Source organism: Marmota monax, unplaced genomic scaffold (genome assembly GCF_021218885.2).
Source record: "Marmota monax isolate L192 unplaced genomic scaffold, Marmota_monax_Labrador192_F-V1.1 WCK01_AAM20220418_F8-fsc00022, whole genome shotgun sequence".
NCBI lineage: Eukaryota > Metazoa > Chordata > Mammalia > Rodentia > Sciuridae > Marmota > Marmota monax.
Window position 1 is genome coordinate 15,909,083 of NW_026695215.1, and position 18,678 is coordinate 15,927,760.

Sequence of the window (18,678 nt, forward strand, 5' to 3'; positions counted from 1 at the left end):
GTGCAAATCTAAATAAATAGAGAGATATACCAAGTTCATGGATTGGAAGACTCAAAAAGGTAAAGTTGGGAATTATCCTCAAATTGTATAGTACACTTTTAACTCAGTTCTTACTAAAATACTAGAAGGATTTTGGGGAGCTATATATAAAATTATTCTAAAATTTCATTGGAAAGGCAAAGGAACTGGAATAGTTAAGACAATTTTGCAAATGAAAAATAATTTGAAAGTAATCCATTTATCCAATTTCATGGCATTTTATACTGATAGAGAATCAAGTACATGAAGTAGTCAGGACTATGTAGATTTAGTGGAGCTGTAGGTTCAAAGATTAATAGAACAGAAATGAAAACTCAGAAAGAGCCCTGAACAACTATGCCCATAGTGTCTGCATGTCTGTGCTCCCTCTAAATTCATATAATAATAATAATAATTATTATTATTATTATTATTATTATGAAATAAAATATTGAAACCCTAATCACCCATGTAATGATAGTAGGTGGTGATTAAGTCATGAGGACAGAGCTCTTATGAATGGCATTAAGGCTCTAATAAAAGAGGCCCCAGACAGTGGCTTCTGCATTCCACCATGTGAGGAATGAGGCAGCAGGTGACATCTGTGGACCGCAATGCTGACTGTTCATAGATGGTAGGGACAGTTTACCTTACCAGGTACACTGATCTCAGACTTCCAAGCTTCCAGAACGATGAGAAATACATTTCTGTTGTTCATAAGCCACCTGGTCTATATATAGTATTTTGTTATAGCAGCCTGAATGGACTAAGACCATGCCCAACTGATTTTTGACAAAGTTGAAATTCAATGGAGGAGAGAGAAAGTTTTCAGGAAATGGGCATGGGAGTCATTGACATTTATAAGCAGAAAGGGAAGAGAGGAAGAGAGAGAAATAGAGAGAGAGAGAAAGTAGTCTCCATCTAAGTGTCTTACCTGATACTGATGCAAAAATTAACTCAAAATGGATTCTACACTTAAATATGAAGTGTAAAAAGTAGAACTGTTTTAGGGGGAAAAAAGAGGAAAGAATTTTCAGAGTGTAAGGCTAGGCAGAGTTCGTAGATTTGACACCAAAAGTGTGATCCATATAACTGGACTTCATCAAAATAAAAATTGTTTTCTCTGAGAAATAGGCTGTTGGGGAGGTGAAAAGACAAACTTCAGAATGGGAGAAATACTTACAAATCAGAAATCTGATAAAAATACAAGTATTGAGAATACGTAAGAACTCTTGATACTCAATGGTAAGAATATTTTTAAAACAAACAAAAAACCCAAACCCAGTGCAATTAGAACAAAAGACAGGAGACATTTGATGGCAGAGTATGGACACATGGCAAGCGAGCACAGGAAAATACATCCAACTTCATTAGCCACTAGGACAAATTAAAACCATAATAACACGTCACACATCTGAATGACTACAACAGAAATCGTGACACCATCAAATGCTGGTGAGGGTGCAGAAAAACTGTGTCACTTATACATTGTTAATGGGAAAATAAAAGGGTACAGCCACTATGGAAAAAAGTTTAGCAGTTTCTTAAAAAACAACAACAACAACACTATGTATGTATGCAACTATCATACATCACAGCAATTATACTCCTGTTATTTATCCTAGAGAAATGAAGACTTATGTTTGCGCAAAAACTTGTACCAGAATGTTTATAGCAGTTTTATGCACTGAAACTCTAAATGGAAACCACTCAGATGTCCTTCAATAGATGAATGGTTAAACAAACTGTGGTACATCTATGCTGTGGAATACTGCTCAGCAATAAAAAAGAAGTGTGATGAATAAAATTCACATAAGCAACAGCCCCGATGAATTTCCAGAGTGATGTTAGTGAGAAAAAAAGGAGCCAGTTCTAAAAGGATGCTTACAGTGTGAGTCTATTCTGTAACACACTCGAAATGAGTAAATCATGGAGAACAAATAAGAGGGAGCCAGGGATTAAGAAGATAGTAGGTAGGAAGGAGGTGGAGCTTAGAAAGATCACATGCAGGCCCTGGGGTGATGCCAAGGTAACCAGTGTCAGTGTCCTGGCTGTGATACTGGGCTCTAGCTTCGTAAAATGTTACCACTGAAGGAAACGAGATAGAAGGCACCCAGATCTCTCTGTATTACTTCTTATAACTGCATGTAAATCTATGATTTCCTAAACATAAAGAATTTGATTTTTTAGAAAACCAGCATTCTTTTCCAAAGTTTAGCTGCTGCTATGTAGCAGCCATTCTTTCCCTGAGGCTGTTTCCTCTTGGAACACCACAGCCCTTCCAGATTTCCTTTAGCAAGGTCTCTTCTTTCATTGGCTACTTTAAGCATGTGACTAATGATCTGAGAAACACCCTAAGTCAGGTGGCATTGCTCCCACCTACCCTGAAGGGCCACCAGGAATCCGTATTGGCCCCTGCAGGGCGCAACATAAGGAGCATGGAGGAGACCTCCTAGAGCTCCCGCGTTGCCCAGCCCTACTCCTGAGCTGTTAGGAGTAGTTTATACACCACTCAGGCCTTTCTAAGTCACATCAGCGCAAACTCACTGAGGACTTCTAACCTAGATGATTTGCGAGGACATATGGATAAACAAACCCACCGTGGCATGAAGAATGGACAATTAAATACACTGCCTTAAAAGGGCTGTAGAACCTGGGGTTGAGCCCAGGAGCAAGTATGTCAAAGGAAGTGAGAGAAAAATGATAGGTCAGCTTGAGCTTGTAGTAAGTTAACCTTAAGTCATTCATTCACTCAATCAAAGAGCACTAACTGAGCACCTACTTCCTGTTCAGTCCTAGGAACACTCCTGCTCCAGACCAGGGAGAAGAGAGGCTCAGGAACAGAGGACTGCAGCCTGATGTGTCAAGTAGCAAGTGCTAGCATTGCAGTAGCCAAGAGCCACGAGGACAGCACTGGGGGCAAGAATCCACTTCACATGTGTCAGGGCAGGGCCAAGTCCTGGGGCCGAAGCAAGACCCCGATAGAGTTATACAGACTCTCCTGCCACTCCCCTGTATCCGGCTGCACATACTGGGTAGCGTGTGACTCAGGACCCTCTTTGTCAATCAAATTCACATCTTCCCAGTTAAGATATTCTACTCATAAATCTAAACATGACGCAGGGGGCGGGGGTGGGAGGGGCTGCACACAGTGGAAACCAGGTGGTGAGCAGGATACATACTTAGGAGATACATACTTTAAAAAATTAAAATCATACTATAGTAATACATGCGTTTCCATGTTTATAGCAGCACGGTTCACAATAGCTAAATTATGGAATCAGCCTACATGGCTATCGGTAGATGAATGGGTAAAGAAAATTATGTGTGTGTATGTGTGGAGTGTGTGTGTGTGTGTATGTGTGGAGTGTGTGTGTGGTGTGTGTGTGCATGTGGGGTGTGGGTGTATATGTGGTGTATGTGTGGTGTGTATGTGTGTGTGGTGTGTGTGTGGTGTGTGTGTATGTGTGGTGTGTGTGTGCATGTGGGGTGTGTGTGTGTATATGTGGTGTATGTGTGTGTGGTATGTGTGTGTGGTATGTGTGTGGTGTGTGTGTGTATGTGGGGTGTGTATGTAGTGTGTGGTGTGTGTGCATGTGGGGTGTGTGTATGTGTGGTGTGTGTGTGTGTATGTGTGGTGTGTGTATGTGTGGTGTGTGTGTGTGGTGTGTGTGTGCATGTGGGGTGTGGGTGTATATGTGGTGTATGTGTGGTGTGTATGTGTGTGTGGTGTGTGTGTGTGGTGGGTGTGTATGTGTGGTGTGTGTGTGCATGTGGGGTGTGTGTGTGTATATGTGGTGTATGTGGGGTGTGTATGTGTGTGTGGTATGTGTGTGTGGTGTGTGTGTGTGGTGTGTGTGTGTATGTGTGGTGTATGTGGGGTGTGTATGTGTGTGTGGTATGTGTGTGTGGTGTGTGTGTGTGGTGTGTGTGTGTATGTGTGGTGTGTGTGTGCATGTGGGGTGTGTGTGTATATGTGGTGTATGTGTGGTGTGTATGTGTGTGTGGTATGTGTGTGGTGTGTGTGTGTATGTGGGGTGTGTATGTAGTGTGTGGTGTGTGTGCATGTGGGGTGTGTGTATGTGTGTGTTTGTACTGGGAATTGAACCCAGGGGCACTTAACAACTGAGCCACATCCCAAACTCACGAAGTCCAGGTTCCTACTTTCTCTCATATATGGAAGCTCCAGAGGAAAAAGGAAAAGAAATGTGTGTGTGGGGGGGTGGAGGTGGCGGGAATTCTCATGACAATCTGAGGGAGAAAAGTAGAGGAAAAGGACCAGGGGAGGGAGGAGGGGGAGAAAAAGGGAACTACGGGGGAACCCTATCGACCCATCATATATCGTGATGTAGTGTGCACATGTGAACGTCCAGCAAACCCACCTCTGTGTAGAATTATCATGCACAAATGAAAACATGGAAGAAAGAGACGAGACAAGAGATGCGGAAGTCAGAATCGGCTGCTGCGACTTGAGCCTGAATCTGAACACAGCACCCGTTCTTACAACCTGGGAGCCCCCAACCGGCTCTGGAAAGGAAGGACTCCATAGGAAAACGAGAGAGCACCTGTCCTGACAGGGGTGGTCCATGCAGCCCTCGAGCAAGGATAGACAGGAGAAGAGCAAGGCCTTTTTCTCCCGGCTGGGTAGAGGGGAGAGGTCAGGTGGGTTGACCCAGAGGCAGGACAGCCTCTTGGTGGACCTCTGGGGACAATGGTGCAGTCAGTGACAACCAAGTGGCAGAGGCAGAGGCAGGACACTTCACAATGGTGTGGTCCTCCCATTGCAAGTGACCTGGTGTGGAGTCTCATCACAGGGAGGCAGGTCAGTACAGCAGGCCTCACAGCTGGTGGCCCCAGAGAGCAGGGAGGAATGGCCCCAGGAGGGACACACTGCAGTGAGTTTATATCTGGTGGCTCGCCACATTCAAGAGAGTCATACTAAAAGGGAAACTGCCAGAGTGTGCTCTGGACTGAGGAGCCTAGACTGCAAAGTTCCTGGCTGCCTTCTCCACACCCTGCTCATGCCCAGGGTTGTTTTGTTCTTCTCTTTCTGCACTTCAGAAATATGCCTTTGATATTATTAATGAGCATAAAGAAGCCCTGCCATCACGGGACTCACCTTCCCATTAAAAGATGCAAAGTATTGTATTTTAATGACGTCCAGGGCCACCCAAGCCAACCATTGCAAGGGATGTCATTTGCCGGGGAGCTCAGCTGGAACTTAGATAAATAATAATAATTTTTAAAGTTTGTGGATCATATTGAATTTGGCTTAATAGGCCCTCTCTCCAAACCTCTGAAAGGATAGCTCATAAAAAAGTAATTAGTTTATATAGACTGTCAAGGTTCATGGGGGACAGCTGGCCTTTGATGCCTCGTCTGCGATTACAGGCAGCTACAAGATAATAAAATCGAGCTCTGAACTCACGCCAAGGTATTCAGCGATCTCACCCTGAGCACTCTGCCAAGCACAGGGTCCCATAAACGCCTGCTCAGACTCCTGTCCTTTGATTCGGGATCTCAAACAAGCCTAAGACATTTAGGACTTGCGTTCATCAGCCCCCAATTCCTATTAAAGTAAAACCACTGACCTTATAAGTTCGTGCTCCTAATTAATGTTTGCGGTGGGCTTCAATTTCAGCATGGTCACTGCTGCAGGCCATAGCCACCGCTTCTGGAGAAGGGATCCGAATCGGTATTAACTTGTCTAAGCTTGGCCATCACATGGTCCAGTTACTACGAGTTGGTGCTGATTTTTCAATCATCCTTCATTTTGCTGTGATTACCAGTCAGGATGTTTCAAGAGGATTTCCTAAATGTTTTCAAATTCTCAGTTCATGCTTTTTGGGGCCCACTTACCTGTTCTCTCAGCACCTTTATTTTCCAGTAGCTCAGATGGTACCCAGGCCCCCTGCATCCGGTAACCATGCCAACAGGTGGTTTCACTAGACCTCCTTGGTTTGTAGGAACAAAGGCACGGTCATCTCAGGAGAGGACGTCCGGAGGCATAAATTATGAATGAGGATGATTTCATGGGTCTGCAGGATCACCAGGACACAGGGACCACTTGGGAACTAAGGATACCCGACAGGGGCCACTTACACTCTCTCCCCTGCAGACAGGTCTTCTCTTTAGGACAGTTGCCTTCCCTCCCTCTGCTGACCCAGCATCCATAACTGTGATTTTCACGTATTATGGAAGCCTCATTTGCAGTCCCTACAACTTGGGCGCAGGAGAGGGGGGTCTGGGTCACATGGCTTGGAATTTGCCCAGCATGAGCAATGAAAGAGAAAACATTCTAAATGTGTTGGGTGTCATTCTTACATTATAGATTTGGAGCCTGGATATTCTGGGATCTTCCAGCTTGGATCTTCTGAATTGTTTTCTGAACAACAATAAAAAAAAAGTGTTCTCTTGTTTTTCCTGATTTCTTGTCCTGACTTTAGTGTTCTGGGTGTGGCCACCTCTTTCACTGAGGCTAGACAGAGTCCTGGACACTGACATGGGACAAAAATTGACATTTTCCCCAGTGACTGAGTCCAGGATCCTGGCTGCAAGAGCAGGATGTCAACTCCTGTTGAATCCCCCAGGCTTGTGAGGAAGCAGAATTAAAAGACGGCAAAAGAGGACCAGGTCACAGGGAGCATCAGAGAATAATGGATAATGTCCACTCGCCCCGGGCGGCACAAACATCCTCAAAAGGAGGGGGACCTGGCAATGTTTTCCTGCAGAATCTCAACACTGCTAGTGCTTGCTGTATGCTTCTCATCCTTCTCTTCTTTGAATGAAAGGGGTTAGTTGAGTTTTTCCTTCTCCTGGTCAGTCTGTATGGGAAGATGACCTTTTTTTTTTTTTTTAATTTTCACAGGTCTCTGAATCAAGACTCGCTGTATACAGCCTTCACGAACATCACAAAATCTTGGGTTGCAAGCTCCATACCAGGATCGGTTGCAACCTCCTGGGATCCCAGGGTAGTGAGAAGCATTGTTTGAATGAGGAGGGATGTGAACACTTGTAGCCCACAGGCAGACTGGGTAGAACAATCACGCCAGTGACCCTAATGTCATCCCACCGTGCTCTTTACCATACCGCGACACTGACCCTGGGAGTGCTTTCACAGGGGGTCAGTAATGAACCCGTTACAGCTGCCGCTTGCAAAACTGCCTGCACATTTCTTTACTTTCTGGCTTCTCAGCAATCATGATAGGGACATCACACTAGCTTACGAGAAGAATACAGTCTCACCCAAGCCAAGGTCACCCTAAATCAACCAGCCTGCAGCCCACACACGGGCTGCTGGTAGCCAGCGATGATCAGCTGAGCCCGGCTCGCATCAGCGCAGCTGCCCCATCAGTAGGTGGACTAATGAGAGAGAATTAATGGCCGCCGTTTGCTATGCTCCTAAGTTTTGGTGTGGGGATGGCACAGTCATACTTAACTGAGACATCTGGGTTGGAATTACAACTTCATTACTACTGTGTTTTCATCAAACTATATGATCTGGTTTAACCTCAGTCTCTCCTTCTATAAAGTAGAGATAATGATAATGCCTGTTTTAGAGGACTGCTGTAAAAATTCAATGATTCAGTGTTTGTAACACAGTGTCTTGTGTGGAGTCACAATAAATGTTAGCTAATTTTCCGAGCTGCTTTATGCAAGTTTGTCTCTGATCCGAGGATGGAGGACTGAGGGGACAAGTGGGGAATGAAAACCACCTCTTTCTCCACTTGCCAAGCTGTGCGCTCTGGCGTGGGAGAGTGTCCATCTGTAAGAAGGAGCACCTGTTTCCAATTTGCACAGTCACCATATGGGCTGGCAGAAGTCTGGCTATTATCTTTTATTTCATTGTTCACTTTTCATCTTGTTTTAGTAGAGTATTGTCCTTAACTTGGGGTTCCAGCAAACGTGACATTCCTATATTCATGGGCTTCTCTCAAACTATTTCCTAGTGCCAGAGCCCAAGTATTCTACACTTGGACTCCATATCTCTCAGGACTTTCTGAGTTTTGGCACTGAAAGCTTTACATCCCAGGAAACCCCTTCGTCCCAAGCAAACTAAGATGGCTGCCTCCCTAAATGCCCCTTCCTCTCCAACCTTAGTGATGGAGAAGGGTCTACAAATATTCACTGGTTATCCCTTGAACGTGAGTTTGATCTAGAGCAGGACCCACCTGGAGACTTCTCATTGAGAAGATCCTGGGCCCTGGGTCAGGGCCCCTAGTGGATGAGTGTGGCAGTCCCCAATAGCCTCCTTCCTCCTCTCCTACCACCACTGAGACTATGGAGCCAAGGCCCTTGTGGGTCCACCATGCTCTTCTCTGAGTCCCTCCTCCAGGTCCCCTGGGGGGACGCTCCTTCAGCTTTTCTCCTCTGCCTTCCTTTCCTCAGAGGCCACCTCTGCCACTTGGTGCAGGAGGGGCTTGGTGTGAGCAGACTGCATAGGGTCTGCAGCTGCTTCCAACAAACTCTCTTCACCCGGGCCCTATGAAGAGCCCCAGGCCCCAGGTGGTGCACACAATGGAGAAGTGCAGGCAGAGTCTTCCAGGTGAGATGAGCCCTCCCAAACTCCCCAAGGCTGAGCTGCCACACAGCCAAACCGCAAATGGCCTTGAACTTAAAGAGAATGAAGAACAAAATAAAATCAAAAGCAGCTCAGTGGCAAAGACTGCACGGACGGGCAGCTTCGGGGTCTCTGTGAGCCAATGACTGGGGAGGAAGGAAAGAGGATGAGAGTTCACGAGAGGAAAGGTTTGGAAGGATCTGTGACAGATGAGAGGAGAAGAGCAGGACAAAGTCCCCAAATGCCTGGGTTTGGGAGCTTCTCACTCTCCCTCCAGCCATCACCTGTCTCCCATAGAAAGGGGCCACCCATGATCTCCATGCAGGGGTCATGTTTTGTTCCCTTATCAGCAAGGCAAGCACCCTGGGCCCTAGGCTTCTGGGCCCAAGGACTGTGTAAATGGCCCAGACCACACTAGGGGAGCAGAGATCGGCCTCCTGAGCCACTGGCCTTCAGCAGAGAGGAGAGAGGAATATAAAGTGTGAAGGGAAAGAATGGAGTGGTGGAGAGGTCCCAGGCGTGCCCCTTAACCCCATGTCCATCACTGGCTGGAGGCTGTCAGACTGGCAGGAGAAAGAGACCAAAGCCAAATCGATACTTTTCATTCCAGAGTGACGGCTGGGTCAGGGCTCCCTCCCCCAGTCTGCCCGGTGACCCCTCCAGCGCCAACAGAATCAGGCCAGGGGAATGGCTGTCGCCAGGGCCTTGCTGCTCCTGGGGGCTATAGATGACCTTCCAGTGTCCTCTCTCCAGGGGTCACAAGCACCAACTTCACCAGTCGTCCAGGTGACTCACTGGCTGCTGTCCTCTGCCCCCTCAATTGTCCTCAGCTCTAAAGAAACATCAGCTCTGCTCCCGAGGGCTCCTAAGTCACCCCTTGCTACAAGCAGAAGCCCTTGGATCAGAGTCCCCTAGTTAGGGTGGAGACCTGCTCACAGGGAGGGAGGCCCAGAGTCTGGGACATGGGGACAGGTGGCAGACACGTGTGGGAGTGTGCGCTCCTTCATTACTCTTCTGTCTAATCTGAACCCCACCAGCTGCCATGAAATTGGCCATGGTGGATCTCATCAGCAAGAACATTCGAGGGCACAGTCTCAGTCTGTCACTGAAAGAAGAACACATCTGTTTGGAGTCACTGTCCATGAACTAAACCACAAAAATAAAATTCCTACTCCTAGGCTTACCGAAGGAAGGCCTTTCAGTCAAAGCTGACCGTGGAAGAATTCTTTAAAAAAAAAAAAAAAGGGAAAATCATGTATAACAACTTAAAGGTCTAGAAATAGTGGACTGGTTAAATAAATTATGGTATGTTTCTGTGCCATAGATTTAAAGCTGGTCTTCCACAGTTTTGAACATGCTTTATTAAGTTTAGAAAATATCTGTAGACAGTGAGAAGACAAAGACTTGGCACCATATATACCATGATCCACATTAATTAAAGGTGTGTATTTAATTAAAGGTGTGTATTAATTAAAGGTGTGTGAAGAGAAAACTGTAGGGGAATGGGTGAATTCTGGCTTACTCTTTCTTTTTTTTTTTCTGTTTCAGTGATTTTCACACGTGTTTGCATGAACAGACATTAGTTCGTGTTTTTCCTGACTTAATCTTGATTCCAGCTCTGTGGGGCCTGGGGCAGCACCCCAGGCTGGGGGTTTCAGGCAGGTCTGAACATGACTGTCTGCAGCGAAGGCTAAAGGTTGACCTGGGTTGAGGCCAAGTAACTGCACAGAGAGCAGAGCTGATCTCCAGCCTCCCTGACGATCCCCACACCAACCAGCTAGGATGCAAAGGCTGACAGAGGTGGCTTCTCTGCTGCTAAGGCTGGAGCTGGGAGAGCCACAGGGCAGGAGGGACTGAAGAGCTGGGTCCCTGCAGGTGGACCTGAGGGCACTGGATGAGGGAGCTCACCCCCGGGTATGTTGTTCCACCCTGTCCTACTTGGTACTCACTCATAGACCTCTTTCCTGGTTTTTGCTGCTGCTATAAACTACTACATATCTATTTGTATACATTTTTTCCTTCAAATTGAAATGTTTTAAAAGTCATATGAATTTATTTAATAAGAAATGCCTGAAAGGAATAACCAGCAATACCTGCCTTAAATAAAAGTAAACTAAATAACATAAAATGTCATTCAGACTCTAGTTGTGTTGTTGCCTATAGAAGGTTCTGTGGTAGAGTCTGCTCTTGAGACATCAGCAAGTGCCTGACGATGTCTCTACCCTCCCGAGCTGCATCTTTCTCTCGAACACAATCAGAAAGATGGAAAGAGAACTTAAAGGGGAAGGACGTAGCATTCAGCCTGCTTTCCTGTCATCTGGGTACCAGGTCAATCGCCTATGCCAATGACACATGTCACCCACACTGGACCACTGGCAGAGGAGACAGAGGCCAACACTAGAGGCTGAGAGTCTGGAATGGGTGGCAGGGCGGATCCATGCTGAGGAGGTGACCTTGCAGAGTTCACAAAATCTACCTCGGTTGGTCTCAATGTCCTCATTTGCAAATCAGGCTTGTGAGAGCTGATCTCCCTGTTTCAAAGTTGGCAAGCATCGTGTGTGTGTGTGTGTGTGTGTGTGTGTGTGTTTTCATGTGTTTATAATCAGAAGGCACATGGTTTGTGACAGTCTGAAAATGTATTTCACAAGTAATAGAGTACTTCGCAAGGATGGATTACAGGTAGAATGTAATGAAATTCATTCCAACCAACTAATATTTATTTGTAGAGTTGCACACAATTTTTAAACTACTTTCTCCTACATCATTTAACTGATTGTCCCTGCACCATCACATAACTAAATACCAAGGAAATTTAGCTTAATGCTACAAGCATATGACTATCTCAAGACTTAGAAACACTCCAAAATTACTTTTCTCCTTTCTTTAGCATCATCATCACAGATTATAATTGTGCCACTGATTACAATGAAAATGAAGCAAACATTTGTGGCTTATTGATAATAACAAGACTCACAATTGCTCTGATGATTCTCATTATTACCATTGCTATGACTATCAGAACTGCGAGTCACTGTGCATCTTCTGGCTGCCAGAGAGGACTCTAGGCTCTTTGCAATAATATCTTATTTAATTCACATATCAATCCCAGGAGTAGGTACTCTGATTACCTCCCATTTTTGAATTCCTTCCTTAGAGGAGTTTGGTGACTTATCTGAGATGGCAGAGCAGAAGTGTAAAATAATCTGGGTCTGGTATGTGAAAATAGCCAGCACAGAAAGACAAATGATACATGACCTCACTCATGTGGAATATAAAAAGGTGGATCTTATAGAAGTACAGAGGCACAGCGGTAGAATCCAGGGTGCCGAGGGAGGAGACTATATAATGGCAGTCAGCGAGGAGGAATACATTTCAAGAGCTCTATTAGACAGCAAGGTGATCATTAACCATGATGCACTGCATTCTTGGAAAAAATGTAAAGAGAGTGGATCTTACATGCAAACATACAGAAACGATAACTGTGCGAGGTAATGCATCTGCCAATTAGCTAGATTAAACCATTCCACAGTATATGCCTCTATGCTTCAAAATACCATATTGAACATAAGAAAAATGTATAACATTTTCTGTCAACTTAATAAAAAAGCAAAATTAAATTTTTAAAAAAGAGTTAAAACCTCAGGCTTTCCCTCTCACCATGACACATCATGGCTACCTGGAACCCTGGGTGAGTATCTGCTATTAGGCATCCGTAGGGTCTAAGGTAGGAACAAGGCCCCCAGGTAGGCCCACCCAAAGAGAGCAGGGCAGGTAGACAGTAGAGTTAACTATGGAAGAAAGAGCCGTTCCTACTGTAACCAGCACTAACCAGCTAATCAAACCAGGCCAAATCATGTCCGAGGCAATTGTCTGGGCAGCCTTCAGAGACTCACCCAGCCTGAGAAGCCAGCCAATTATGCCTGATCATTCTCTGCAGCCCTGTCCTTACAAAAGACAAGTCCAGACCGGCCCAATGTAGACAAATGAGCAGTTCTATTATCTCTGAAAGGCAATCTAATTCCCTTCAAATTTAAAAGTCTCCACAGTATCCTAACGGGCCTCAGTGGGGCACGTGTAGAAATTAATAAGTTCACGGTGTGCCCAGCTTGGCTTTCATTATCATTTTTTGCCATGCAGTGGACAGGATTTCCATTATTACTCAAGGATTTTTCTGTATCTGATTCTCTAAGAAGGTCAAGTCTATAGAGCTCAGACTCTGGGCTGAGAATTGAGACTGAAATTTGAGGGAGGTTTTCCTGTTCAGGTGGGGCAGGGATCAAAAGGCAGTATCCGAGGGGACAGGGAATCCATTCCGGCCCACGCTGGTCTGCTCTGGGATACTGGGCAAGTTAGGCAGCCTCAGTTTGACTCAGGGGTCTCCTCAGTGACATAAGCAGGGAGGAGGGTCTGGAAAATGAAACTCAAAGTTGTCAAATTTCCACGTTTGAATCATCGCAACACCTGTCATAGACAGGCTTTAAATTCCATCCAACAATGTTGGAAAGCCTGTATTATTTGACAGATAATGACAGGGAGGCTACTCTGCCGTACCATCCCTAAATCATACCATCAAAATGACTCCTATGTGATTCAGGGAACAAGGATTCATATGGGTGTAATAAGATCGAAGACTCACACTTTTCAGGAGAGCAATTGAACACATTTCAGCAACTTTAAAACGCTTGGCCAATTCATTCCAATCATGAAAAAAATCTATCCAAATGACAGAATCTGAGATGTGGGCACATGTTGCCATAACAAAGAAATGAAAGCAGACAAATTTCCCATCAGCTAGAGGATGGTAAGCCTTAGAATTACTCATTAAGTTAAAACTCACATAGCCATTTTAAATAGCTGCAGAAGAATATTTAATAAAATGATATATTCCCTTTATTTTAGTGGGAAAAATAGGGCAAGTATTAATATTATTAAACTGATTGATTTAATTGTTTCATTTCATTTGGTACATGGTATTATTAGTGTTATTTAACTAAATAATGTTAATAGAATATTAATATGAAATTTTAATGTACTATGAGATGGGAATCATAATTTTTAAAAAACTAGAAAAGTGACTGAAAGGAAATACACTGAAATGTTAATGCCTTTGCTTTTTTGTGTGTTTCACTATATTTTTCACATTTTCAGTATTCAATGCTTATTATGTCATGAGCAGGCAATATAAAGGCTATTTGATATCCCTGCATTTTGCACTATGTGCACAATGCAATGACAACTTTTATTTAAATGACAATCATTTGCGATTGCAGATGATTGTAAATGATATTACAGCAGAATCTATATGTGAGAATTTTTTTTTTTTTTGCTAAAAATAAGTTTTTAAAGAGGAGGAGTGGATAAGAGAATCAAGACAGAGCAAAAATGATAGAGGCTACTGTCTTCCACAAAGCTTATGGCTCACCTTGTGGGCTAAATTGAAAATGAAGACCCTAGGGAAAGGGGAAGAAAACTGCCCCTCGAAGCATGAGCGGCTGATAAGGGTGGGGGGTTTTGGGGGGGAGACTAAAAGCTTCTGTTGACTTGGAGGAGTGATAGAGCCGACAGATATGAATTTTTCAATTTTATGAGAATGATAGAGATCTGAAATAAATCTCCAGTATTTTCTTTTTAAGATAAATGTTTTAAAATAAATGCTTGCAGCATGGATGGATGGCTAGTGCCTGTGTCCTGTCTTGGAGCTTATCATAAATAACATTGAGAAAAATAGCTTTGACCATTCTAGAAAGCACCTTTATTTTTTACTCTTATGAACTCAGGAGATTACATTTTGATGCATTAAGCTAGATTTTTTTTTTTAGGGTAGCTGCAAATAATACCTGGAGTACAGAAATTGTCTTTAGTTGGAAATAACTACTCAGGGCTTGGCTTAGGAATGAACCTTAGTTTCAAGATGAACCCGAAAAACTGTGGGCACATCCAATGGTCAGAATACAAATTCATGTTTGATGGGCTTCTGATTTAACAAATCCTTTGGTGAACTTCCAGGTAGAACTTAATTGTCCTTTAGCCCTACAACCCAGAAAGTTAAATAATCTTTTGTAAACATAAGATTGTAAATATCATATTTTCTTGAAAAATTTATTTCTCTACTCTGGTCTGAACATCGGAGAGCTTATAACTACTGTAGACTTCAGCTTCCCTGCTCCGTATTGGATGAGAGCATTAAGGGTTGATATAATGAATAGTCAGACACATCCCTCATCTTTTATAGCGTTAGCCTCATTACACCGAAATGACTTAATGTCATCAGTTTACTTCCCTTTAGTTTACTCTGTTATGTTCCAAGGAGTCACACACTTGATAAAAGCTGAATGAGCTGAATGGTTGAAAGGCCTCTGCATAGGAGCTCTGAGACAGGGGCATTGCTGCAATGGGCACATGGTGTGGAGGAAGCCACAACTCAGCTGTGTATTTCAGATCCAATTAACCAAGATAAATCAGAATCCTCATTTTTTTTAATGTTAAATCTCCCAATTTCTAAATGTCTTCTCTAGTTTTTAAATGCACAGACATTTCTATGACCCAAACATTTTGGATAATATTTGTTTAAAAATCTCCTTTCCAAGGGTTGCTAAGAATTGATGATTAATCCCAATATCTATTAGTTATCTCCAAGAAAGGATGAGTTGGAGTATCCTGAGGCTCTGCCCAGAAGGTTTTGGGAAGAAACCTCCTCTTTAGTGGAAAAGATTGCATAGGCGGTTGGTTGAAGGACATCTGGAAGAGGTTTGAAAGTGCCCGGATTCTAAACCCCCATGGAAGTAAGATAGAGCCTCTGAGAGTCCAGAGTGTCTCCCTTTTGTCTTCAAGGATGCTTTTGGGTTTGTCTTCACATAATGCTGACTGGAACCCACCCCACCCCTCCTTACTTTATAATGTTCCATAATGAAAAAGGGGCCTGCCCAAAACTTATCTTTTAAAAGTGCAAAAGAGCCCATTTTTTCTTGCCCAAGTGGCTCATAGTGAAGCAGACAAACTGTCAGAAAAAATTGACTTCATCATGGTGAAAACCTCTGCCTGGCACCCATCCATCATAAAGCAATCTTCTGGAAGTCTTGAATACCTTCATTAAATTTCCTGTCTTTCTTCTGACAGTTATAAAATGTTAACAGTATTACTCACGATGCAGGGATCTTCAGAAATTCTTTGTCTAATCCCTTCTACCCATCACCCATCCCCTTGTCTTTGCCCAAATCTGTAGAAACATGTGAAATAGTGGTACCCTGCACGTACCTGTCCTGGGACCCCATGCTTACAGGAGGTCAGAAGGGAGCCATAGTAGTCTTGATAATAGTTGGAAAGCTCTCTAGCCACAAGATACAGAGGGAAACATTTTTTTTCCTTCTGATTCCTCCTCCAAGAGCCACACACACATTTAAGTTCAAGGGCCTGACCTTGTCCTACCCTTAGCAAATATTTCCTGATCCTTTTTTCTTTATCTTTTTCTCTTGCCAGGGTAATAAGCAACAATTATCAACTTATCCTTGATCCATGAGTTGTGGTGACAGCACATCATACATTTTACTGTGTCTATGGGTTATTAAGATAAAAGTGTTCTTAACAACATTACTAGTTTAACTCCAACTCCAGGGGCTACTTCAGCAACTTATCATTATGAAGAAAGAGCGTTTTGCTTTGGTGGCAACATGATGGGGGGAACTGCAAAGAGATACAGAATTCATACAAGAAGTGAGAAGAGGCACACAGCATTGACACCTTGGGCAGATCTAGGACACACACAGCATGGTGACCATAGCTATAAGGCCTTAGCCTGGCTTCTCAGAGGTTTCACAACACATCTCCAAAGCAAGTCAAGTGCAACATACAAAACCATCATCTTACCTGCAAAAGGAACTGGTGCATCTTTATCCAGGGCTACCAGTGGTGGATCCAAAATGACTGTGTCATTGTTCTCAGTTATGACTCCGTGATAAGAGGTCTCGATCCATGGCTTATGTTTGTTGACTAGAGAACAAATGGAGGAAAACAGAACAAAGCAAAAAGATCATCATGTGAACAATTAGCCCATAATAATATTCATATTGCACATTTGCCCAACTACAGGTTCCCATCCAACAACCCCAGGAGGACCATGTTAGACCACTGGATACCCAGAGAAGCTTCAGAGCATGCACAGAGGACTTCACAGTTCACCCCAGCTACCTCTAAGCTAAACAGCAGTACCAAGACTCAAACATTTTCATCTCTAAGACTATGGGCCTTCTGACGCATCAAATCCCATTGTTTCGATTTCTCAATGCCCAGTGTAGAGATTATTAAGAATTGATACAAAATTTAAATTTTCAAATCCCACTGTCTGTTAATAGATGTTTCAGAATCCATTATCAATCAACAAACTGACAGGTTGTGGCTGTGTATGCTGGAATTTCTGACGTCAACCTAACTGGACCCATCCTGAAGAGCTATTGACATGCATGTATACATAATGTGTATATATATATATATATATATATATATATATATATACCAATATGTATGTAATGATGCAACAAACATTTTAGTATTTTCTGACCATCTAAAGACTATCTAAATGGCTTAAGTTATCTAGCAATTTAAGTCATTCTTCAATAAATTGATGAGCTAAACGATGTATTATCTGATGAATAAGTAATACACTGAAATATCTAACATTATAGGTTGAATTTTGTCTACCAGAAAGAAAGATCAGCATCCTAATCCCAGTACCCATATTTGGACACAGGTCTTCATAGAGATGGTCAAGCTAAAATGAGTGCCCTAGGTAGGGCCTCATCCAACATGACTGATGTCCTTATCAAAAGGGGAAATTTGGATGCAGAGACAGACACCCACACAGGGGGAATGCCAGGAGAACAGGAGCTATGCTGTCACAGGCCAGGGACCTCCTGGGAGCTGGGAGAGGAGCCTGGACTATAACTTCCTCTAGCACCTTCCCAGGGAGCGTGGTCCTGCAACACCTTGATTTTAGACTTTCTGCCCGAAGAAGAGCAGGACAATAAATTCTGTTATTCTAAGATACTCAGCTTGGGGTACTTTGTATGGAACCCTAGAAAATGAGTATAATATGCTTATAGTCAATAGTTGCTAATGATGGATAGAGAATGGAAATTAGACTTGTGCCAGGATTTGGTATAATACGCCTATGTCGGACTCTTATCTGATGCACATCCAATGTCTGTCTATTCTGTCTCCTTGGTATGTTTCATCTGAGTCAAATGCCATCTGGATCATTGCAGTAGCCTTGTGAGTGGTCTCATGGTAGAAAATCCTAGGTCCACCTAGTCCACACTCCACACTTGCCTTAGGAATGATCTTCTGAAAACCTGCATCTGGTAACTCAACTGAGACTCTTCTCTCTTTATTCAGTCCCCACATACCCTCACAGAAGCGCAAAGTAAATGATTTAAAAACAAAATAACAGGTTAGAGGGAGACCTAGGATAATCAGTTATCCCAATGCCAACTCTCACCCCCTCTTCACAGTTTCAAAGTAATACTCCCCAGAGCACCCTGATACATAGCATGATCACTGTAAAGACCATGAAGAAATTAACGCCTTGAGGTGTGACTTTCCCAGGACGGCCACGTGGTCAGTAATTATTAAGTGGGAAGACCAAAATCTCTTTTCAAATTTTATGATATCCCAGACACACCCATGCACACACACGTGTATTATGATATATGTGCAATACGCATACTGTATGTATTTCATTATAAATTTTTCAATGACTTGCAAAGCAAGACCTTATATAACTTAGAACAGCTCTGCACAGAGTCCCCTGCGCCTTCTCAACCCAACATCCTTCAGAAGGCCACTGAACAGCTGTCCCAGGATTGGAGGGACCACCATTTTCCTCTTCCTTATCCCTTCCCCAGCAATCACAAACTAACTGGGAGGCAATCTGTGGGGCAGGGACATATGCCTAGCCAGTCTCAGGTCTTGGCTCCTGAGATCCCTTTCTGTCTCTTGAATCAAGCCCAGGACGGAGAGCAGCTCTGCCCGCTGCAGGTGTGCGTGGGGCAGCAGGCTCATCCATTCTTGCATTTTGGCATGGAAACTGGTGCTTCATTATGAACCCT

The 18,678-nt window shown here is 43.7% G+C and overlaps 1 protein-coding gene across 2 annotated transcripts in view; it reads right to left on the bottom strand.

The window, feature by feature from the left end:
- Positions 1-18,678, bottom strand: part of Clstn2 (calsyntenin 2) — a 590,554-nt gene that overhangs the window by 345,203 nt on the left and 226,673 nt on the right. For both annotated transcript variants that reach the window (XM_058574797.1, XM_058574796.1), the window contains exon 2: positions 16,442-16,564. In XM_058574797.1, the coding sequence (XP_058430780.1) occupies positions 16,442-16,564 (123 nt within the window). The remainder of the gene's footprint in view (positions 1-16,441; positions 16,565-18,678) is intronic.